The sequence below is a fragment of the Amblyomma mixtum genome, chromosome 6 (genome assembly GCF_055824585.1).
Source record: "Amblyomma mixtum isolate Tamu chromosome 6, ASM5582458v1, whole genome shotgun sequence".
Classification (NCBI taxonomy): domain Eukaryota; kingdom Metazoa; phylum Arthropoda; class Arachnida; order Ixodida; family Ixodidae; genus Amblyomma; species Amblyomma mixtum.
The window spans coordinates 141,330,452-141,356,109 of record NC_143017.1 but is presented as its reverse complement, the minus strand read 5'-3'; the positions used below and the strand labels follow the sequence as shown (position 1 = coordinate 141,356,109).

At 44.2% G+C, this 25,658-nt stretch overlaps 1 protein-coding gene across 1 annotated transcript in view; it reads right to left on the bottom strand.

Annotated features, from left to right (window-relative positions):
- Nucleotides 1-25,609, bottom strand: part of LOC149340629 (nonsense-mediated mRNA decay factor SMG9) — a 33,650-nt gene extending 8,041 nt beyond the window's left edge. Inside the window, exons 1-8 of the mRNA XM_089549469.1 lie at nt 25,367-25,609; nt 25,139-25,231; nt 22,150-22,357; nt 19,789-19,880; nt 15,089-15,205; nt 10,186-10,290; nt 6,320-6,421; nt 2,884-2,969 (exon numbers count right to left, since the gene is read on the bottom strand). Of these exons, the coding sequence (XP_089405595.1) occupies nt 2,884-2,969; nt 6,320-6,421; nt 10,186-10,290; nt 15,089-15,205; nt 19,789-19,880; nt 22,150-22,357; nt 25,139-25,231; nt 25,367-25,420 (857 nt within the window). The 5' untranslated portion in view covers nt 25,421-25,609. The remainder of the gene's footprint in view (nt 1-2,883; nt 2,970-6,319; nt 6,422-10,185; nt 10,291-15,088; nt 15,206-19,788; nt 19,881-22,149; nt 22,358-25,138; nt 25,232-25,366) is intronic.
- Nucleotides 25,610-25,658: the final 49 nt, after the last annotated feature.

Sequence of the window (25,658 nt, the reverse complement as noted above, 5' to 3'; positions counted from 1 at the left end):
TACATAGAATCAAAGCGCTGATCAAGAGCTGCCGTAGCACAGCTGCTGCATGCACATGGGCTGGAAAACGAAGTGTACAACCACATGGCACATCACTGCATTGTGCCACGATGCAGTAGACAGCTGGCTGTGAACCTGCATTGCAGCAATCTCCCCAAGCAGGGTGCACGGAATGAGGTTAGGTTAGAGGAGGACAGCGGAAGGGACAAAGTTGCGCTGCTGCGGTTGTTTCGCAGTGACCGCTTTGGTCGTTCTCAATTTTCTTCAGTTAGAAACTTAAAATTGCATACTTTAGGCCACTTAGGAAAGGAAAGTATATGACAGGAATATTAGGCTCAAAGTCAGCACATGTAACTGCATCATGTACACAGCGATGCCCGCGTGCTGGATAGACGTGGAGTACATCACGGGACTTGCAGTTTACCGAAACTGAGATGCGAGGAAGGCTAAGCAGGCTATGTGCTATCATGAATGCTGTGTTTGGGGCGGAACACTGCTCAGCCAGTGCTTTGTCTTCAGCTGTCAAGAGGGAGCATGGAAGGGTTGAACTGACATTAAGGACAGGTTGAAGACGGCCCGTATTGATAGGTTACTGCGTACCAATCAAAAAGGCACCAATGACACTGAAAGCAGAGTTCTTGTAAACCTGAAAATGTAAAAAAAAAATGGAACACAGGTGGTGCCGCTACTGCCCGCCACTTTCAATAGCAAGCAGCAGGCGCCCTTTAGTAAAGGTGCCTACCTTCACCTGAGCATCCGATGTTTGCGATAAGGATGTAAAATCAAAACTTACTTCTGCTTACTACTGGTGCTGGCTTATTCCACAGAAAAAAAAATTTTAATGCAGCTTCTGTTCTCGGTCAGCACCAGTCTAAACTTAGAGAGGAACTGACTGGTGGATGAGCTGGAGCCTAACTTCCTGAAACAAACCACACGAGCAGCACATAGGATGGAAGTGCCATGCCCACATCTGTTTCTTGCAGCGTGTGTACCACTTGTGGGCTTGTTTCAAAAACTTGGTGAGAAGTGCCGCACAGACCACATGCTGGGCACTCACTATACCGTCACAAATCACTGCATACCATCATGTTAATTTCAGTCAGCCCTTTTCCCTGACTTGGCCAACTTTTGAATGTTACCCCTGACAATGCCATGATTTCTCCAGGCGTGCAAAATTTCCCTCAGAATTCAAGCTCTTTCATAGTTTCCAGGCCACTAGAGACACTATTAAGAAAGGTTTTTTTTTTTTTGTTTTTGTGGGGTTTAACGTCCCAAAGCGACTCGGGCTATGAGGGACACCGTAGTGGAGGGCTACATACAATTTCGACCACCTAGGGTTCTTTAACGCGCACTGGCATTGCACAGGATGTGAGCCTCTGGCATTTCGCCTCCATCGAAACACAATCACCTAGGCCGGGATCGAACCCATGTCTTGGTCAGCAGCTGAGCAGCATTACCACTGACCAACCTCGGCAAGTGTTAACCCTTTGAAGGTTTTTGCCGTATATGTACGGCAGCGGTTTTCTGTCCCGCAAGGTCTTTGCCGTACGGGTACGGTTTCGATCTTCCGTTTGAAATTTTGCGCCAAAAGAGCAATGCGTGCTCACTGGGGGGTGCTGCCACCTCTTAGGACTTACAAGAAGTGTTTGAATTTTGTGCTGCCTTCTTACGGAGATAAGCAGAACTTATGTCTAGCTTTAGCGCGGCGGCACAGACTGCGGCAACACCCCTTTTGTAGTTTTGGTTTCGCCGCGTGATCGCAACGGAGTCGCGCGAAATTTGAGTTTTCTTTTTGTCAGCACTATCTTGCAGGGGCTGCCGAAGTTGATTTCTATCTTTACTGGCGCTGCTCTTAGCTTGCTTATCACCGTTGCTCGCGAGGTATTCTCGCCCTCTGTGGCAACGCGCCTACACGGTTTCGATTCCGCCGCGGGATCGCAACGGAGTCGCGCGAAACGTGTTTTCTCTTTGTGGGCACTGTTTTGCAGAGGCGGCGAAAGTTGATTTCTATCTTTATTGGTGCTGCTCTTAGCTTGCTTATCACCGTTGCTCGCGAGGTATTCTCGCCCTCTGTGGCAACGCGCCTACACGGTTTCGATTCCGCCGCGGGATCGCAACGGAGTCGCACGAAATTTGAGTTTTCTTTTTGTCAGCACTATCTTGCAGGGGCTGCCGAAGTTGATTTCTATCTTTACTGGCGCTGCTCTTAGCTTGCTTATCACCGTTGCTCGCGAGGTATTCTCGCCCTCTGTGGCAACGTGCCTACACGGTTTCGATTCCGCCGCGGGATCGCAATGGAGTCGCACGAAATTTGAGTTTTCTTTTTGTCAGCACTATCTTGCAGGGGCTGCCAAAGTTGATTTCTATCTTTACTGGCGCTGCTCTTAGCTTGCTTATCACCGTTGCTCGCGAGGTATTCTCGCCCTCTGTGGCAACGCGCCTACGCTGTTTCGATTCCGCCGCGGGATCGCAACGGAGTTGCGCGAAACGTGTTTTCTCTTTGTGGGCACTGTTTTGCAGAGGCGGCGAAAGTTGATTTTTATCTTTATTGGTGCTGCTCTTAGCTTGCTTATCACTGTTGCTATTCTATTCTATTGAAAATTTTCCAGTTGTGAGTGATGCAGTCACCAAAGTACTGTTCCAAATTTTTTTTTACTATTTATTCTCGATTATATACATTTTGTAGATTCAAGATCCGCAATAAAGTAATTTGACCACTTGGGAAAGTTTTCTTCAAAATAATTCGACCTTCAAAGGGTTAAGTAAGATTCTTGTCAACATCTAAAAAGTAAGCAAGCTTAACTGCATCCTAAAGCATGTCGCAAAGCAAGCCAAGAAAGACCTCGGCTCAGAGGGAGAGAGCCAACAAGAAAAGGCATGTACCTGAGAAAATTTGGATCAGTGAACCAATCTTGCACAATGATGACTGTGTGGCACACGGCCATCAGAAAGGATGCCATCTGCAGAGACTGCACCATGAATGGTGATGACAGAGCTTTAGACATCATACACCAAAATCAAACCAAACACTTCACCCTATAGTAAATGCTCCCCAACTAGATTCCCCTTTTAGTGCTTTTCGAGCACCTAAATCTAAGCATACCTCAACCTCCCCCTTCCCTTTACTCATTTCATTTTGAGACTAATCCCAGCAGAATTGCTTATAGCAGACTGTGTAATTATACAGCCAATCATCATTAATTGATTCTGGGCATTTTTTGAGGGAACTTATGTCTGCGCATTTTATAGCAAGCACCTTAGGCTGAAAGCGACAAAGACGAAACTTGCAGGGTTCCTCAGTATCATTTGAAAGTCATCAGAGTTGCCCAAGGGTATAAGGATTGAAAACCCCTGCCCCACAGGAAATACTAAAGAGCAGTGGAGATACAGGAGTTAAACAACGCCAGGCAAGGTGGGCCGTAAATCAGGCAGGCCATGCACTCCACACCTCTCCTTGCTCGCCTGTCCTTCGCCTTTAGTGGCACTGTTTGCCTAGTCAAATCCATGAGCCCAAATTACAACATTTTATAGCTGCTAAGAGCGGCTTTCCAGGGTTAAGAAGGGATGCAGCAAATTAAACGGCCAATTTGGTCTAAATTTCCAAATTCTGAATAATTTTTTTTTTATAACCCCCAGGTCTTCATCTGTCTCATGACAAAATATTATAGCAAAATATGCAATGCAAATTTAGAAAATAATGGTTTTTTGATGTGTGGTCGTCCAAAATTGCGAGCAAATTGCACTTCTGATGGTACCGGCACGAAATGAATTCTGTGGGTTTCTAACGGCACAGCATCACCAGCCAAGTATCACCATAAAGAGGAGAGACAAGATGATCAGACCTTCCATTGGTTGCAATGCACATTTCTCTAGCCAAAAGCAAAAGCATACAATATGAGAAGAAAGGCTAATGAGGAAATAAAACTTTAAGGTTGATTTTCTCAGCTTTCACTTTTTTGGCGATTGCTATCATCGCATCCCTTTGGTATTTTGTAACAAACTTACAGTGGAATGATTCAGTTTCTCGTGTATGAATTCTGAGACATTGAGGAGTGCAATAAAGCTCTTGATTTTCTATGTACACGCCGAGAGTTTTCAAATTATTTTTGTTTCTTATAGATACGCATGCTGGAGTTTCAACTTTAATTTCCATAAGTGCCGGATATGTAAAAAAAGAACTATCATATTTATTCACAAAATTTGCACACTGCTTTTCTTTACAATATGGTTTCAAAAAGTGCACGAAATACAAGGAAAAACTTCCCGAAGACATCTTAAAAACTCTAAGAAAGTCATAACGCACGATATATAGTATACCTTATGTAGCCAACCCCCTCACTCATAACCCCCACTGGCAAGAAAAAAAGTTTGCTCCAAATATATAAGTCGACACATACCTTCCAGAACAAGCTCAAAGCAATAAACATGAAATGATACAATTGCGATTCCAGCACTCAGAGGCAAACGGAGATAAAAGGCAATAAAACAGCGCCATCGAATGCGGCCTGGCTGACAGTGGCAAATAGAACAGCAAACGCTTCGGTAGTTCTGGATTCCAGTGCGCACCAGAGCTTGTTCATGCAGCATTGTACCCAGGAAAGTGTATGTCACTGCGAGGAAGCTGGCCAAATAGCATGCAATCAGAATTTTTTTTTTTACTATAAGCAACTTACAAGTAAATTTAACATTTTTTTTTTTACACATGGATCTTCCTGTATCCTGTCAGGCATGGGCATCAGAACAAGGCATGTATTATCCATGGCTAGGATGAAGCTATGTTAGACTGCATATAGGTTGTCCCCGTGTACACGTTTGCCTCCTATACTGGAACTGTCTATGTTGCAATAAATGGTCGACTTATAAGCGGCAATATATGGCATATACTACTTGCTATGGCCTTTGAATTCCTTAGGAAAGGAATAGAATGCGCTGTGGTGCCGTTATTTCTTTTCATCACATCGTCACTATCACCTTTATGGCTTTTTAATTGGTGCTGACTCGTTTCCACTTGTATGTTGGTGTGTACCAGGAACGGGGCGGGGGGTGTTATCAAGGCGATCGACACAAGCCAGTTTCGGTGTCCTAATCTTGCAGTCTGGTGCAAAAATTCCCGTAGTGCTTGCCCATCGCACACATCAGGTGTGACTTCGCTTTAGATTGGCCCTAGCAGTGACATCTTCCTAGAAGCACCGTGAACGATCTGGCAGCGTCCTCTCGACACTCATACCATTCGCAGCTGGGCACAGTGACGCAGCTGCGCCGACCTTCTTCCTGAGCCTGCTTAGCACACACCCGTGTGCATGTTGATGGTCTGGCGCAGCAGGGAGTGCAAAATTTGTAAGAGGGGTGTGTGTGTGTGTGTGTGTGTGTGTGTGTGTGTGTGTGTGTGTGTGTGTGTGTGTGTGTGTGTGTGTGTGTGTGTGTGTGTGTGTGTGTGTGTGTGTGTGTGTGTGCGCGTGCGTGCGTGTGTGTGTGTGCGTATAATAGGTTGCGAGAGCATGAAGTACTTGACTGCTTACAGGAGTATAAGGCGAAGTGTACACTTCGTTAAAGGAAACATATTTATTCGACTCGACGTTTTTATAGGAAGACTGATCTTCTTATATATATATATATATATATATATATATATATATATATATATATATATATATAAATCCAGGTAATAAATTAGGGGTGTGAAAATTACACAAAGGCACAAAATGTACGAGTAGATGCTTTAATTATCAGATCAACATCACCATCAGCCTGACTACGCCCACAGCAGGGCAAAGGCCTCTCCCATGTCTCTCCAATTAACCCTGTCCTTTGCCAGTTGCGGCCACCGTATCCCGCAAACTTCCTAATCTCATCCGCCCAGCTAACTTTCTGCCGCCCCCTGCTAAGCTTGCCTTCTCTTGGAATCCACTCCGTTACCCTTAAGGACCAGCGGTCCTTAAGGGCATTATATTACATGCCCTGCCCAAACCCATTTCTTCCTCTTGATTTTGATTTTTGTTTTTTATTTTTGAGTTATCAAATAAAGAGAGAATAAAAGCAGCAGGGAAGGTATTTCTGTGGATTTCTTATATAAACAAATACTATGTGTTCAGTAAACAACCAATTATTTACCAGAGAGCACCATCAGAGCCGTGCTATCAGCAATAACTGATGTAGGAAAAGACATCGATATTGTAAAGATTTCGCTAGTCCGAGTGACTACACTACAGGAGTGTTCTACTGCATCTGACAAGATAACAAAGCTGCAGATAGGTCAGTTTAAGAGATATAAAGAGATTACCACCACGGCTACAAAGAACAAGCCACAGTCTGACCTCACCTGCATGACATGAGCGTTCTCCAATGAATGGAAGTCCCCACCCCCAGGAGTCTTCTTCTCGAACTGGATCATGTGGTCCATCACAGAGGCACTGAGGACAGGCTGCAGGCAGGAAAACATGGTGAGACATAGAGAAGGCAGAACTAGTGGGAATGAATATGAAATCTGTTGCTGAATAAGGACGCCAACAAGTTCCGGACGTCAATTCCTTTGGAAACAGAGTACAGAGCTCCTGCTTCACATTGGCTAAAGTCGCTGCCAAGTTAGCTTGTACATTTTTGTGCATGTGAGCTCCTAAGCCTCTCACGTTTGCTCATATCTAGAGATGTACAGCAGGTTTACACAAGAATATTATACACCACATCACTTATGCTTCCCATCAAGCACAGTGCACAATTTTTCCAGTCTACAGGCACAGCCCCAATTGTGAGCAAAACAGCTTGAAGCAGCTCGCACTATGCAAACATCAACGTCACACGAAGCAAACCAAGCAAAAGTTGCTCTCACCACAAAATGTACCGTCTGTTGCAAAAGTTTACAGCCCACCACGCCAATGAAATAAACGGCGCGGTGGGTTGTAAACTTTTGCAACAGACGGTACCACCTAGGCTTTTGTTACCTTTTTTCTGTACATCTATTTCACTTGCAGCTTGGCTTGGACGAAGTGACAAGCACAGACATCATGAATAATAGAAGTGAAAACTTCACTTCCTAAGCTTATTACCTATAAGAGGTATAGATGAAAGCCTACTCTTTGATCTCAACAAAATACCGCATCTACTCACATAATTTGCGCACTTTTTTTCCTCACATTAAGGCTTCAAAAAGGGGGATGAGCAAATTACGCAGAGATTTAGCAAACGCATCCTGAAAAGCCCTACAAAGGTCATAACGTGGAATGTATAAGGTGTATTGACGCCTATAAATCGACCCCCCCCCCCCCCCCCCTTTCAACGTCTACAAGTCTACATAACCCCCACCCAACACACACAAAGGTGCTGCCATAGTGCACCTGCTCACAGGATTCAAGACAAGCATAGAAAGTGCACAAATCAATATCTGAGAATATCAGTACCATCATTGTTTTACACCTGAAGTGCAGCTTGTTCAGGTTCTACCAGGGTTATTTCAAAAACAGATTTGCCAATTTGAGAACTTTTAAGTTTCAGAGAGAAACTGTTTTCACACATCCAACTGCATTATTTTAATTATACGGTATTATTTAACACTCAATGTTTTGCAGAACTTTCTGCTGTGCCATTTATTGTGACCGAAACGATGTATCGTGTGGAGAAATACAAGAAGCTTATACAGAAGTGGGATTCTATATTACATTTTCCCTCAGAGAGCCATAAATACATGTTCTCCTGAAATGATGTGTGAAGTACAGACTACAAGCACATTTGAACTTCTGGAAAACCTTGCCTCCTCTGTTGTACAAAAAGAGTCCGAACAAAACGAGTATGGAAGGCAGATGAAAGCAAACCTCACTCAACAACTGAAAATTTATTATAGCACAAGGTGAAGTATAAAAGAAACCCAACCAAACAACGCAGCCATAGAACACATGAAATAAGTGGGCTAGGTTTATACATTATCACAGCTGTGCTCTTTCATTTCCGCTCCCTTATGTATCTCTGCTTTCAAAGCTCACTAAACGATGAAAAATTTATTACAGCACAAGGATTAGTACAGGGTCTGCTCTGAAAGTAGTAGGACTGGTTCTTTCCTGGGCGAACGGGCGGACGAGAGGCTGTCTGCACATGCAGGATCGTTGACGGGGGATATTGGGAATGCTGGGGAAAATCGGCAGTAGGCTCTCGGCCGTTGAAGAGAGCAGGTCGCTTGTACTGTGAACCCCTGTCGAAACGTCTCGTCACGCAGAATCATCGAGCGTTTACTGCATCAGCGATACGCGATCAAATTTTGAGTAAATCTTGGTAAAACAAGCAAAGAGACTCACAACATGATTAAGGAGGCCTACAGTGACGCTTCCATGGGTAGATCAGGTGTTTTTTGAGTGGCACAAGCTTTTCCGAGAAGGTAAGGAAAGAGTGGAGGAAGACGACCGCTCCAGACGCCCTTCGACCAGCAAGACCAACGAAAATGTGTCGCGAGTGAAACATGTACTTAACAGTGATCGTAGAATGAGTATCAGAATGATTGCTGATGACTTGAGCATTCCTCAAACCCAAGTTTTTGAGATCGTGACAGAAAACTTTTCCATGAGGAAAGCGTGCGCGAAGTTGGTGCCAGGAGTGTTGTCAGAGGAGGAAAAGGCCAACCGGTAGGATCTTCTTTATCATGTGAATGAGGACCCAGATTTTTTGCCCAGCACAAGGCGGCAACGCTGCCTCAGCACCCCTACAGTCTCGACTTGGCCCCGCCAGACTTTTTTCTATTCCAGAGAATAAAATTGACGCTCGAGGGGAAACATCACGGACCGGTAGAGGTGGTTCAACAGGCCGTGACGAGGGAGCTAAACAGCATTCCGGTCCAGGCGTTCCTGGAGGCGTACGAAAACTGTAAATCTCATTGGCAGCAGCGTGTAGGTGCGGAAGGGTGCTACCTTGAAAAATTGTAATCGTTTGTACTATTCTCTTGAATAAATTTAGTTTAAAAAATTGAGTCCTACTACTTTCAGAACAGACCATGTATATCAAGAAACCCAACCAAATAACACAGCCACAGAGCACAAGAAATAAGTGTGCTAGGTTTATAAATCTACCACATCTGCGCTCTTTCATTTCGGCTCCCTTATGCATTTCTGTCCTCTAACAAACTTTGAGTTGCTCTGTGGGCACTTTCTTTAACATGCCTTCATACGTATTTTTCTTTTTGCTCAAGCCCATTTCCTACACTGGATTAACAATACAGTCTAGCCCATTTACAACGAAGCCACTTATAGCGAAATAGTGGTTATAACGAAGGGATTTCAATTTCCCACTCCCATTTTTGCATTTTCAATACATTTTGGGTCCGGTTTTAACGAAGTAAATAAGAGCGCGTCAGCGGATATAACGAAGAGATTTAATACCAACCGAAAAATAATCTGCCAATCAACACATTTTTGCCTCCTTGAGGTGATCTTTTCCGCGGAAATAAGAGCAAAATTTGGCTGACGGCGTCCTTTCGTGGCGTCATCTGCTCTCCTGCAGAGCGAAAGGTTGCTTCACTGCATCGCATGGCACGCCGGTCTCGTGTTGCGCCGTCCTTGAACGGCGTCACGGCGGAGGCGGCGCCTGCTGGGGACGAAGCTACCGCGATTGACGTCGCTACAACCGCTGATGCTGCCGCCGTGACGGCCTACTTGGAGCAGCTTTGGGATTGCGCTAGCGACTTGAACCGTGTGCCTGCGGGTCTAAGCCACATGGACTTCGTTTTCGCCGACGAAGACCTTGTTGCCACCGCGGACTTGACGACTGAAGAAGTTGCCGGGAGTGTCATGGAAGAGACCTTGGCCGAGAGCGCCTCCGACAGCGAATGCAACAATGCTAGTTGTGCCCCTAAGCCGGTCACCTCCGCAGCGGCCATCGCAGCTGTTGACTCGCTACGGATGTACCTCGGGAGTCCGGACTTCGACCAGATCTTTGGTTCGCAGTTGGATGGTATGGAAGCCGCAATCCTGAAGTCCGCACTCGCGAAACGTGTTCAGGGGACGCTGGATGACTTCTTTCAGCGGCAATAAATCGGTATGCCGATGTTTGCATTTTTTTTCGTAGTCCGCATGCTACGAAATAGCGGATATAGCGAAGTGATTTCTGATTCCCGCTGACTTCGTTATAACCGGGCTAGACTGTACCAACTAGCCCTCTTCCCACATTGTGTCCTGTCTGCTGCCTCAGTGCAGCAAGCAAGCAGCCAACCTGTGTGTCAAGCAGGACCATCCTCTCTGGTGTGACATAGATGTCCACACCGGTTGTGCAGTGCTGGCCCAGCTCACGCAATTCCCGGCTCTGCGGACGAAACAGCTGCCTGCACAGACGGGAGAAGAGATGCAGAAGAGTGAGGCGAGGCTAGCTGAGCAGTTGGAACCCAGTTACAAGTAGAGAGCACAAAAGTTTTATCTCACCACTTTGCGGTAACCACAAGGCCATCAGAACAACCATGTAGTATGCTACCTAACCAACAAGTGTGTGCTTATGTGCCGAGAGGAATATTTCCAACATCAGTTTAGCGTGCAAGATATTTTCCCATTTTATTGAATTACCATTAAAACCTGTATACATAACACGGACCCACATAAAATACTAGCTGTAATTTCAGGATAGCAAAAATGAAAAAAAAAAAAAGCTGTAATCCCCATATAATGTGATTAGGAAAGCTTGCCGAAAGAATTTATTTGCACTGCATTTCACACTTCAGCGATCGTCAATGTCAGGCATACTGCTTTTTGAGAGTCCCCTGCCTGAGATACCTCTATAAAAACCAGTCTTAGTACCTTTGAATGCGTTCAATATCCCTCATTCCCTGAACAGTGCGAGCAACAGGCTCCTAGGGGATGCTGGCTCAAGTGTCCGCAATCCAGCTGCAAAGCACGCCGTTTCAGCCATCAGCTGGCAGTAACTGGAGGCTTTCCCTGCCTTATCCAGTTCATATACCAGCACCTGATGTGCGTGCTGATGCTTCCCGCAGCTACAATTACCTCCTCTTAGAAGCCAAGTACTGCTTTCGCAAGGTCAGTGTGGTGAAATAGCGTTGGAATGAAATTACCAACCGTCACCACCACTAGATAGTGCCTCCTCTCAATGCAAGCCTGATGGTGATAGCGCTGAATAATAACAAAACCAGAAGTTCACCTCTGTGCTGAATATTGTTTGAATCTGCACATAACATCAGACTGAGATTTGACATGGTAAAATATGAGAAAAAAAAATGGCAGTGGCTTAGCTCTGGTTAAGCCTGGATATACTACAAGCGAAAAGCTGCAGTTATGCTTTGTTTGACGTCATGGCTGTCACAGTTCGCGCACAATGCACTGGGAGCACCACGGTAGCGGTGTAGATTTTCAGCCAACTCTCTCGCTACCACTTCTGGGTCTTCTTTTCTTCCTTCCATGGCGAATGTCTGCCCCTCTTCTACGGCCGCCGCCGCCGCTCACGCGTGCGTTTTCGCAACGCCTTGCGAAAGAACCTTCGCTTGGGACGGAGAGCGCCGTCCCAACCATCCCAAGTGGTTAACCGATGGCGAGGAGGAGAAGCAACGACGGAGTGCGCGCCGCGGCGCGCGGCCTTATTATACGGTATTATTTAACGGTATTATTTACGCGATACGGTATTATTTAACGGTATTATTTAACGCGATAAGTACCGCTAGCAGCGGCGAAGGGTAAACCGGTGGCGAGGAGGAGAACGGAGGGGGCGGCGAGGAGGAGGAAAGGCGCGCCCTCGGCGGCGCCAAGGGGTGGCTCACGCGAAGCGCGTTGTTGACGAGCCTAGTGAAGCTTTTCGCTTCAAAACCCTGTATTATATGCGGGTTTTTATGGTACAGAACCAGCCCATGCATGCTTTCTCTAGTCTAATCAGAAAGGAGCTAAGCTCACAGGCAAGACCAATTTTCCATCCTTAACAGATTTTTTCCACAAATGTGTATCATACAAATGGCATTTAGAGTCAGAGTCACTGCACCCAAGAAAGATGTAAATATAGACACTGAAAAAAAGAGCATAGGAAAATCTCTTTAATTCGACCTCAGTTAATTTGGAAAACTGGATAATTCAGACAACTCGTTCAATACTGTCAAATGTATACATACTATTCTATGGCAGCAAACTCTTCTTAATCCGGAGAACTTTGGCCACACTTCGATTAATTCAGAGAAGCAGTGGACCTTGCATGTGCATAGAGAGGAGATGGGGTGGTGACGATGGTGAGTGAGCAACTCAGAAGTGTGGCCAATACCTTGCACAAGTAGTGTTGGTGCTAAAGAAAATATAAAGACACCTTAACCATCCCTATGATCATCAACTAAGATAGTATGAGGTAATGTTCTATTGTTTTACACTGTGTTCTGCCATTTTCCTCTTTGTTTCACTGACTGAGCATTGCAGACCTTGCCACAAGCATTCTTTTTCATGTTATCGTGGACCAGTAACATAGGTGTGTGCGTGCATGCAGTTATTTTTGTAGGGTGTGTTTCTGTATGAGGGGAAGGGAAGAGTTTGTTGATGCTCTGAGAATCCTAGCAGACATCAGTTTTGGTTCACTGTACAGTGCGTGTGTACGTTGCTGCGAAAAGTAGTAACTGCCAAGCAAATTTTTTGCATGAAGCAATCAATGATAACAGATTTTTTTTTTTTAAATAGAAATATGCTGATGTTGGAGAGCTTGTTATGGCTTTATTTCAATGGTCCCAATAATTCGACACTTAGCTAATTCAGACATTTTCTTTGATCCCTTGAAATCGGAAATAATGGAGCTTTTACAGTAACTGGAAGACGTAACCTGCATATTGGTTTAAAAACTATCACACTGAACTTTTATGAACAAAAGAGCTACTAAATCAACAAAAAGCCTTCATTACACTGTTGAGCTGACTCAGCTACTACAGCTAACCTCCAAGGCTCTGTGATACCAGCAGTAAATATAATGAGTTTTCTGCACATAAAATAAAAACTACAATGCAGCAAGAGCTTCAAAGCAACTAACCGTGGCCTCCAAGTGCATCTTCAGCATGTAACCCAGACAGCTCAAGTTTATGCAAGCAAAATGTAGCTTCACCACTCGATAAAGCAGTGCAGTTTAAAGAATTCTTGCTCAAACAATGGCGCAAGAGTAGAGCCCCCAAAGCTTTTCAACATTACGTTGAGAGATACAAAACCAGTGCAACTGAAATCACGGTGATAAGAAGGATAGGCAACAAGATTTTTTTTTCTAATTTCTTTCCCAGCACTTCTCAGTTTTAAACCCAAGCTTAACAAGTGAAAATAATACACCTCTTTCAATCTCACAAACAATACTCGGAAGTAGAGCTGTGCAAATAGTAAAATTTCAGGCGCAAGGCAAATAAGAGTATTAAAAACTGAGCGCCAATCTAATCGAATATTTTTCAAATAATTTTTAACTACTGACAAGTTCAACTATGATAAAATGTTCTGCAAAACCTGGCCAAAAAAAAAGAAAAAATTATTAGAGGTGTGCAAATATAAAATTTCTGGGTGCGAAGCAAATACAAATAATAAAAATTGATCGGAAATAGAATCAAGTAATTTCGATTATCAGTACAGGTAGTTCAAGAGGAAGGGAAATTTCTTTCCACAAACGACAGCTATGAAAAAAATAGAGATATTGCAAACAAATTTCATTTTCACCCATCATCGGCACAATTTGTTTACCTGTAAAGCCTACCAGGCATTCAATAAAAAAAAGCGGGAAACACGCGGCAGTAATAGCAATGAACTCCATTTTGTAGCCTAAAACCTTGCTTACAATTATTTGAAAAACAATCTCTGTCACTGAAAAAAAGTCTAATATCCCAGTGAGTTCACTGAACGCTGCCATCAAGTTTTGCAAGGTGGCCAGATACCTCGTTACAGGAGAAGTGACGTCAGCTGTCCTTAATGGCAAAGCCCTGCTGGCAATACGAAACAAGATGGCTTACGAACGGAGAGAGCAGCAACCCCAGAACACGAGCAGGACAATCTCTCCCACACTCCCCCGCGACACCTAAAAACAAAGCACCAGTTTCGGAACGCAGCCCGAAATGCACATTCACGGTGACGCATGGCCCGCTTAGTCCTCGCCTATCAGCTAAACAAGGTGTGCACGCTGGCTTTGAGCCAAACATTTGCCGTACTTTTTTTTTCTTATCCTCCGTGGCCTAATATATGCGGTTTCCAGATTTTAACCGACGAAAATTGTGAACAATGAAAGCAGCCATCTTGAAACAGGCCCACAAGCACAAGCAGGCCGCAACTTTGCCCCTTCTGCTATGCTCCACAAGCTGGATCACTCCTGTGCGCGCACACATCTTACCATAACGGTGCAAAATGAGAGATTCGCTGCCAGCCAGGTTGATGGCCGGCTGTTGACAGCATCTTGGCCTATGCAGTAATGTGCCAAGTGGTGCTGCACTTCGTTTTCTGACCTGCTAACATGCCGCGCCGGCGCTCTATAGCCTTCAGTACATTGATATTACAGCGTGTGGACTATGAGGAAAGAGCAAGTTAATTGTCATGACAAGTGCAAGATATTGTTGTTAGGGAATGTCACGGAGTTTCGCCGCGAGTTTATATGAACAATTCGTAATGTATGAATAGTTCAGATGTGCAAGTGTGGTGTGAGTTGATTCAAATAGAAAATGCTATTCGAAAACTATTCAAAGTTCCGGCTATTCGCACATCTTTACTCAAAAGCAGCTAAAGCAATGCATTGCTCCAAAGGAAACTCCCAAGTTACCTAACTGAATACAGAAGAAACGGCACTCTTTTTTTTTCCTTCCTTCCACCGAAAACGACTTTCATCAAAGCTCACATGTTACGTTTTCATGATTTTGCCTTTCCTACAGTGAACTTTCTGCTCAGAATTTTTGAACGGTAAGCCATTAGAAAGTATACAATTTGAAAGTAGTTCTCTCGAAAGCTAATAATTTTTACACATTGCTCAAATTATTTATAAGCTTTGTTTTGCTGTGTCACAAGAAATGTGCTTGTAAAGCTATGTTCTTTTTTTTCTGCACTGCACAACAGCATGTTAAAATACTGGACTTCCACTAAATCAAAGGGAAAAAAATATCTCAAGGCCATTATCATAGTAGAATAGAGTGAAATACCTGCCTCATGCCTGCCTGGCCGTACTGACCCGCCAATATCGACATGACGGTTGACTTTCCTGCACCCTGCATGCCAATGATGCCCACCACATAAAAGTCTGGCTGGTCCAAGAGGTACTGTAATGAATGGAGAAAGAATACAGTGATCACACAGCTTTCACACACACCCACTCAAAACCAGAAAAATTAATGCAGTGATCCAAAAGGGAGATCGCATTTTAGTCCCTCTTTAGTACATTGAAATGTAATTTTTTTCCCCCCAAAAAATATTAAAAGCTACCTTCACACACAACTGTGACTTATTCATATTCAAGGAAGTCACAGGGGGTGCACTGTGCAATCAATCAATCATATTCAAAAATGTTCTTGGCCTGAGTGCGAGCGAGCTTCGTTTATAATAGAAATGACGAACTATAGAGAATCTGTGAAACTAGCAACGAAAAACTAAACCCAGACAGCTAGCTTGACCACTACTAGCATCTGGTGAAGTGAGACAGAACAAAAAACACTGAGAGTAATGCAACAGAACCCCGCTGTTATGTTCCTGGGTGCTGCATCTTTCCAGTTGCTATGTTTTTTTCGCTCAATCCCGTGTAAGCTCCCTAGAAACCCATGCAGTACAGATTTGCCTATTACATCACAAATCAGGCAGCACACCTGCATGTAATGTAGTGAATATCACTTCATGATAATGGTTTACCCTGTACTAGAATTTTGACTGCCTATGTTTGGAGCACGAGGAATGGCGATGGCAGACAGGACAAAGCAGGACTTTAGAGTCCGCTAGCACTTGACCGCCACCGTGTTCAGCGGCTTCTCGGATGTTGAAGCCAGGCCAACGTCAAGCTTACTTATGGAATGCATGAACTTTGTTGCGGCTGTTAGCGCAGTTCCATTGCTTCGGCGGAACCAGCATGAACGAAACAACTGAAGGCACGAAAACAAGATTATGCCGCGGCAAACAATGCACGGGCAGCGCTCTAGGAGAGATAGGTGCACAGTTTGACTCCGAGGCATGTTTCTGTTATGTGCATTATCCTTGTTGCAGCCCCTAAGTTCCAAAGACAAGGACTCTGTAAAATAAAAGTAGCTGCCATGAAAACAACGCAGAAGCACGCAAGCGTGCCACAACTTTGCCTGCTCCGCACACCCTTCCTCTTTGCTGTTGCATCCCTTCCACTAACAGCTGCTCAGGCAGACAGAGAGCCACAGCATGGCGTTTCGACATTTTGTGCATGTGAATGATCGCTCGAACCATAAGGTCTTGCAAATTCCAAAGAAGCATGCCACCCTTGCTATAAGTAAAAAAAGAAAACGACTGGAAGCAATGTGCAATCTTTTCACGCTCTCCTCCTGGCTACCAGGTTTCCAGGCTGGTTTTTTTTTTTTTTTTTCAGCAGTCCTGCAAAAAATGTTAACAGCGGAGTTCTACTCAAGTAGCGGAGGTAGTTGTTTCAACCATTGATATGCAAGGCAACACTGGTTGGAACACCTGACTGACTCCATTTTCTATGACTAACTGATCAACAGGCATTTTCCCTTTCTATTGAAAAATTTTTTGATAGCTCCTATTTTTAGATGGAACAGACTACAAACATGCCACTGTATGGTACTTCGGTGCACAAACAGCGCTGGGATGCAGGCAGAAAATTATCATTGTCAGGAGAAATACCTTCAGATAGATATATATGTAGTATGTTCAGTTATCTGCTGCAGAGCAATTTAACAACTTGGGGTGTGGATCATGCTGTGGCATTAACTCTTTCGCTACTGCGGAAAAATGCACAATTTGGAGTGTACTGAAAGAAAAATTTTTTTCACAAGAACTAATACACCCAGCACATATTGCAATGCATGAAATTGTAGCTTATTAGTTACACTTCTGAATGAAACAAACAGAAGAGTTGTGTGTGCAAAAGTAAATGAACATTTATTTGTGAAATTTGCTAGAAATACAAAAAAAGTATATAGTAAAAACAAAAATTACCGGCTGCACTAAGTCCAAACTTTATTAGAGGAAAACTGGAATATACAAACTGTTGCACATGTTTACAGCTGTCATTATTCACAGTTTCAGCTATAAGAAAAATTTACTGCACTTTCCATGGCTTGTCAAGTCAGGGGTCATGACTGTGGTGCCACTGTGAAGAGCAATCAGGGGTGAAGATGTGAAGCAGAGGTAGACTGAAGAGTGCTTCACATAAGGTTTTATCTTTGTTCCTCCCTTGTTCTCTGATAGCCAAGCTTGCAGTTTCTTCTTTTTTTCATTCTTTTCGGTTGGCGTTGAATGGATTCTATGGGAGGATCGGGGGCGTGGACTTCTTTTCCCTCATCATACCCGAAGATTTCTTGAATGAGCTGCTCCCTGAAAGCCAGCTGATAAAATTTGGCATTTTAGGCAAGCTCTAAAACATCAGGATCGATGAAATAAGTTTTATCGATGTGGTTCAAAAGCCAGGACACTTTCCAAGTCTTGCCAATAGAAGCTGCCGCCACTGAATCATCCGAGTCCGTTACGTGCAAAAAACAAACAAACAAAAAAGCGAAAAACCAATTTTGAGAAATGATTTTTGATGGCAGAGGGCCAGAATAGATTATTCTGGTATTTCAGTAGAGATACAGTCGTGGCAGGTCAACAATTCCAATGTCTATGATGATTCCAATGAACATCAGAATATCCAACAGATTCACGTCTTTCCATGAGCCGTCACGCCGAATTTGCTGAAAATATTCATCCATGCATACTTATTAGTGTTTCCGCACACGGTCTTCGTCATTTCCGCCGTGAAGAGCATAAAAAAAAAAGTCGAAAAGTCGAGCGAATCTCAGAGCGCCGCTCCGCAGCGATGTGCCGATGTGGACACCTAGCTGTCGTCTTGGTTGAAAAACGCGACGCGACCTTGAGCATTTAGCAAACTGTCTTCGCCATACGTTGTCAAGACCTTGAAGCACAAAAATAAACCACTGTCATCAATTACAAACCGTATGCACCGCAGAAAACACACAGCGAACGAAAACAGAACTTACATGCAAGTACGCGCTGACGTTCCAGGCTCCCGAGGCGAAGTCTCGCTGTCGAAACCGAAATCCGACGTTTGTACATTGTTGCCCGACTAATAACCACTGCTTTCGTCGCAAAAAACGAAACCGAAACCGGCCGACGTGCTCGGTGTCAGCTTTCGCTTTTGAGGAGCGCGCGGCGACGCGGACGCCATTTTCTCCTGCTGACGCTGCTGCGGCCGTTCAAAGTTTTATTTTTCACGGCGCCCCCTCATGTCAAAACACTGAAACCAAGGCTGCAATCGAAAGAGCAGTTGTTGAGCTCGCTAACTATATGGCGTAGCACGTCCACGACGCTCCAAAATTAGCTTTTTTGAGCGGGCGATTTGAATCGATCATATGCGAACGATGGCCTATGGCGCGGTAGCGAAAGAGTTAAACTGTGTGATGAACATGCTAAGTTAACTCAAACACCTGCTAAGACTTCCATTAAACTTTCGTTCAATATGAACTGAGTTTTTGAAATAAGCATTGTACTAAAACTTCCAAGTACTACTAATTGTGCACTGAAAGAATTTAATCCATCTTGCTCTACAGTGCAACGCAATTTGCACCACAAAAACCAAGGACTTATATCAGATAAAAGGAGTCCCATGCGGTCACATAGCAGTGCAAGAAGCATGGCTAACACAGAAACGTGTACAACTGCGTTCATAACATGACAGCGGTGGCAACCACTGCCACGTCTTCAGCGGCTTGAATGCTACCACTACCCCGGGTTGAGAGGGGCTCAAAGGAGCACGCTCGTTCCCACATGCCCTCTCTGTTTTCCTGGCCATGTCCTTTATGAAGGCATCTCACTCAGGAAACAGCATTCAGCAGACATAAACAGTATTCCAAACCATTCATTTCTTAATGCTTCTCGCCTTGCTTCTGCTGCGGGTCACACCCACTCCATTGAGAGAGGGAGGCATTCTTTCATGACATCTCATACCCGCCCAATGCACTAACTACTCTCTGTGTCACTTTTTGCTTCCCTCACCGGAGAACAATGAAACACTATTTTCTCCTGCCTTGAATTGAAGAGCTGAGAGAACAATGTAAGTTCAAATCAACCGGAGCTCTCATTAAACAAAAGCCATAGTTGTTGTGTGAAATTAACCATTTTATTGTACAGCCAACTTAAAACAATTAATGACACTAATCAAGAAACAAACCTGCCACTAAAAGTAATCACAAATTGAACAAGGGGGGGAAAACCCCAGGGTGCTTTCCAACATTTCAACAAGTGGACTTGTCTTCGTCTGACAAGTCCACTTATCGAAACGTTGAAAAGCACCCCGGTGTTTTTCCCTTCCATGTTTACTTCATGACTATCAAGAACCATCTGACCAACCTCTCTCTACCATCGACTACCACTAAAAACAATGCTGACCAAAGGCATCACACACAGTGTGCTGCTAAATAAACAACATCATGCAGACAACCGGTCAGCCCTGCCAACATCAGCAGAGCTGTTTGGACCGCTCCATGGAGTAACTTTGATTTGATAACTGCACTTATTCTGCTGTTGCAACATAGTATCACTTTTTCTTGTGATTCGTCACTGGAACAGCCTTGTAATGTTGATCCAGAAGCGCTCCAAAACTGCTTTTGAAATCCACCTTTCACTCCTTTTTAGTACAAAGATGATTACTTACCTCCAGAGCATTATCACACCACTGTAAGGAGTCATCGACGAATTTCACAGGGGCAGCCATGTCAGGAGGGGCTGCCAACCGATCGCTCAAGCCTGCAGCCAAGACAAGTCGTATATATATTAAGAACTGCTCAAGCTACAACTAAGTAAAAATATAAAGTATTCATCTAAAACTTCACCTCACTTAAGCATACATAACACACAAGAATTTTAAAAGCCACAGCAGCTTTGAAGGCTTTGCTTTTAAAGCTGCTTTGAAATTTCAATGATTTATACATCTTTTCCGGTTTAAAATAAATAGTTTTAAGACCAAACACTAAAGAAAAATTGTCACCCTTTCTGCTTTATACATCTTTTCCGGTTTAAAATAAATAGTTTTAAGACCAAACACTAAAGAAAAATTGTCACCCTTTCTGCTCTTACTGGGGCACACAGCAAAAGAAGGTAGTGCAGTTACACAGAGTGATTTGACCTAAACATCCTACTCATCCTATAACCCGAAGCATATGGGTCTTTTCTCCCTTATTTACCATTCACTATTCAGAAATGGCATGCTTTCGTGTTCACCACACACACATGATGACAATTTGAACCCTAAAAGAAGGTGCAGCTACACCATACGTTCACATTGCTGACATGAAAATGACTCGGACTATCTCCAGTTAATGTAATTTTGAAATGGAACCTTCCTTGATGCACATACCAAAAAGTGAGATGGGTAAGTGGACAATATACTGCACTATGTACCTGTCAACATTAAGCTTGCAGAAATACTCATACGACTGAGCATTATATCACTTTCACACTATGAACTGCACACGGGACTCCTGCTAATTTGAACTTGCTTAATTCAAACATCCAGTTAATTTTTAACAACTTGGCTGCTGCAGCCTCCCAACATCAAGCGTAATAAAAGGGCTCCCCTTAATTTGAACTCCCAATCATCGAGAGTACATGGTAGCTCATGACAGAGACTCAGATGAGTGCACACAATTGAAACAATTGAAATGAAATTCAATCAAATGAGGCTTCTTTATATAGTTAGACTACATTCAAGTAAAAAAAATCAAACATTTTTCGACACATGACTTCAACCAATTCCCTCTACAATGATGAATTATCTCATAAGATTATGAGAAATAAAAAAAAAGATGCACCATGAATATTATATAACCAAGCCTACACAGGACAATTCTTTCAGTCCAAAATTATCGCTTTTTGCGTGCTTGCTCCACAAAACAGGAATGGCAATGAAGTGCAATAAACTTACCTGCAATGTAGGGAATGAGTGAGATTGACTACGAATCTGGGAAGCACACAGATGCATCACACAGAAAAAAAGACAAACAGGAGGACAGCTCGCTTAAGGGGGGACACTGGTCTTGAAAAAAAATTTCTTATTAATGAAGTCACAGTTACAAAATCTTCAGTGCATATGTATTTTTGTGTGCTGATTCTAAATATGTCATTTAATTTCATGTAAAACAATTCCTTGAGCACTTATGCACTTTTTATGCCAGTATTTTGCGGAGAGTTTTGACGAAAATTTGCTGCGGGAAACTCGCTGAAATGTATGCCATTGGGTTCTCTTGATACCAAGGAATGCAATAATTGTAAAATTATCATCCTGGCTATCATAGAACTTAAGTTATAGAGTTTTGAAGTTGTCGCTTCAGAAATGAGAAAGAAAATGTGTATTCCTGTGTGTGAAGTGGCAGCTTCAGTACCCTATTACTCAAGTTCTATGAGAGCCGGGATGATAATTTTACACTTATTGTATTCCTTGGTGTCAAGAGAACCCAATGGCATACATTTCAGCGAGTTTCCTGCAGCAAATTTTCTTCAAAACTCTCCTCAAAATACTGGCATAAAAAGTGCATAAGTGCTCAAGGAATTGCATTACATGAAATTAAATGACATATCTAGAATCAGCGCACAAAAATACATATGCCCTGAAAATTTCGTAACTGTGACTTCATTAATAACAATTTTTTTTCAAGACCAGTGTCCCCCTTAAGAAGCACAGAAGCTAGAAAATCTTACACAGCACATTGTCGCAATAATTGTGCAGTTAAAAGATCCCTGAAAAGGGTGCTTTCAGCTACTTAGGGGCTGATGCTCAAAGCATAATGCCCAAATGGCCCCACAGCAAATTAACTGCTGAACAGGCACAGCTGCAAATGCAACCCAGCATGAGAGTTAGAAAATGGAATGGTTACTCTGTAACATTTCCCTGCATGAATATGCACTGTTTCTAGCCTAAATGAAGTGCTAATTCTGTGGTCCCAGATAGCCCCTTTAACTGAGTATTTCCCTCACATCATGACAACTGCCAGCCTGATGCTCAGGGAACACAACTCACTTTCAGCAGGTGGCTGCTTGGCAGACACATTAGTGCTCGTGGGTGCAGATGCCTGGCTGGATGCCTGGCTGTCATCCTTGGATGCACTGGATGAGGAAGCTGGGGATTCTGCCCTGGAGGATGCCTTGCTGAGAAGCACAGTTGTCTTTGCACTGTCTGCGGAAGACGCATCTCCACCCGCCTGCGGAGGAGCCGCGGAGGAAGCAGCCTGGACAAGAAGTTGAACGCTACCCATCAGAATTTGCGGTGAAAAATGCTCCGCTCTAAAAAATTTGTAAATCCCGTAAAGACTGCAAGAGAGCCCCTGTTCAGTGCTCTCATAAGGCCTGAAGCTAAGTTCCGGCTCCAGTACGATATGATTTTGCGCGTTCAAACAAACGACGACTGAAATGCCACAGATCACTGCAAATGACTGTGAACTTAACATGGCAAAATCACCATCAAAGCAGCTCTTTACAAAAAATCAGACAGCTTATGCCGTCTCTACCATAATGTCACACAATCTCACTACACCTGAGCTGCCGTAACCACTCTTCTTCGTGTGAAATTCACTAATCATGTGCGGGTGCATAAAAAGAAGCTGGCAAGAGACACATGGAGATGGGTGCCCGCGTACGATGCCTTATGTAAGGTAGCGCTGGGTGCGAGGTGAATATGCCTCGCAGGGGTCCATTCCATGGAGTGACCATTAAAAAGAATCAGCTACATAACAGCACAATCGCAATCAAGACCAGCAGTCGGAGGTCCTACAAATACTAGGTCTTACACCCTACAAATATGTCGACACAGCACGTTGGTCGACTCGCCGAATTTCCTATGGCCATTTTTCCAGAAAGTCGAGTTTCGATGAGTGTGACTAAGCATCAATGCACTCTTTCTTTTTTCATGTGCTGGCCTTGTGTGTTAGAGAAATAAATGATTTCGAAAATGCTTATTGTGCCATTCAACCCTTCTTGCATGCCGGAACTATACAAAATATTCGATTTGAATTCGCTTGGAACCAAAAAACCACTGTTTGCACACCCTTAAAATTCCTGATTAGTAGTGAAATGGTAGACATAGACAAGACACAAAACAATAGGACAACTGCCAGTACTGTTGTTCCCTGTTGGCATATGCCATTTCGCCAGTAATAATGAATTTAGGAAGCCGATACCAACCAGTCCAACTAAAGAGTTTAATGTTTAATGCAGCAGAGGCGCATCCTTCCGCAATCAGATAATAGGTACTCACTTATCTGACGTGGAGGAGCGACGCACTGACACAACAATGCCTCTCACATTGTGTTGCGGGAAACTTAAGGCCATATCATCGACGTTGTCAGACAGCCACCCCCACGACCACAAAGGGGACGTGCTAAGCCTGGTCTTGACAGCAGACAGTTGGGCTACCATGTGATAGAGCGATGCAGTCTGGTCGGCGCCTACTCATTCTGGAGAGTTTTAATGCGAAAGTATTACTAGTCCTATTACAAGAAAATCAAGCGGCCTGTGCGTGTGTGTGCACTCTCATATGCTATAGAAAATCCCAGCAATGGGAAGAAAATAGGGTGACATCATCAAGAGGCCATATGACACACACAGAAAGGTGAGCAAAGCCGCTTCAACCAGTCCTGTACATGTCGCTTGTATATATATACCCGCCACTGGTCGACCTCCATAGGGAGCCAGTTTTCCCAAAAGTTTACCAAAAGCGTGATGCAACCGTTTGCCGTACAGCATTCCAAGTGGTGTTATAACAATTCTCGCTGCATATAGATTACCTGTGCTAGTCAAGTTGGAGGCTAGCTTGCAAGAGGGATAGGACCGGTGACATATGCACCTTCAATTGTATGTCTTCACAGACTCTCGTATCAAAATTGTGATGCAACCGTTTGTCGTACAGACTTCCAGGTGATGTCATGCATGCGTGTGGGTGGTGTCAAACTTGGAAAAACACACTAAAAAAAATATTCATCACCTGAAATAAACTCAGTTCGCAAACCGCAACCAAACGTTTGCGTCTTGCGTCCACAACACGCTTTCGCATTCCCACATGTAAGCAGCTTTAAGTGTCCCTGCTATAGATTTGTTTTCTGCCGAAATGACAGGACACCTGTGCAGCTTGTTAGCTCAACTATTCTCTACCTTTCTCGATGTCTTTCGTTTTTTTCTTGCTTCCCATAGTCCTTCAACTATTTGTGGCCGTAAGGGCGCCCGCACGCGAATTTGACGCCTGCGTTCATCTCGTCAACGTTTTTGTACGCTCAGTGCTAGCGGCGCCGAAGTGTGTCCCACTTAGTGCAACAAGAACCAGCACCGGGACGTTGGCCCGCGCTCGGCCACGTGCTTCACCGCAGAAGCCAGCCGCGACGGTGGCTCGATCGTGACGGGGAGAGAAACGCAAGAGCCAGCGGCGGCCACGGTGCGATGATTCTTAATGATGCGGGGCCTGGTCAGACCGGAGGAGAAGAAGACGCTGACGCCGCCTTCGGCAGTACTACGTGACGGCGAATGCAGAACGGCGCTGGGTCGCTTTCACAAACAGCTGCTCAGGCGACCAGCTCTAAACAGGTTCTCCACGGCCTACGAGTCGCCATGGCGCTCTGTCAAGAAGCCGGCAACGGCGGCGATGGGCAAGCTAGTTACGGCACAACGACAACAAGTAAGTGCTCAGCTCACAGAAAATGCCAATCTTTACAAGAGAAAGACAACGGTGAAAAGTTCGCGTACTGATGAGATGCGGTACGCTGTTTCTCCGAGTCAAGTAAAAGCGGCACTTCGTGCATTTTATATCACAGTAGTTGCGCTGCTTCTTCCACTCTTGCTGTTCGCGCCGTTGTGGGCACTACTTGCGGTAGTTGAACCAAGCAAACGGACGAGTTCCGATAATTTGCATAATTTTTAGAAAACAAGGTGCCAGAAGGATCGTATGTGCACATCATTTTGTGTCCAAGTGTCCTGTTTATGTATCTCCTGAATAAACAGCGCTGAGAAACGGGTCAACTCACTCTGTCAGGATGTTTAGCGAGAATGACCACCGGCTTGATCTGCTGCTGACTTGAGTCCGGTTCCTGTTCGCGTTCACGCTCCCTTTCCTGAAACTAGAGGAGACATGAGTGCAGTTTTTAGTGATATGAACTAACAGTGAGCAATAAAATAAAATAGTACAGAACAGAATGAAACGACGCGCCAGTGCGTGCCGAAAACACGTGAAACCAAGAAAACGCGTTCCTTGCCTTGGAAACGTAAGGCCGCTTTTTGTAGTAACCGCGGTCGTACGGGTCCGCCATCTCGCTGTATGACTTCAGAATAAAGAACACACTTGAAGAGCAGATCTGCACCGTAACCAAGAATGAAATTACAGCCGGCTTCGTCAAAAAGCGCTTCTTAGCAAGCTCATAGCTCACGCGGAAACCTTGCCGAAACCGCCGAAACTCGTTAAAAAAAGAAACAAACGGTAAACAGAGCAGTGTGGCCGGACTGCTGAAACACTGTTCGACTAATACGGTCAAAGTTTTACGATAAGTG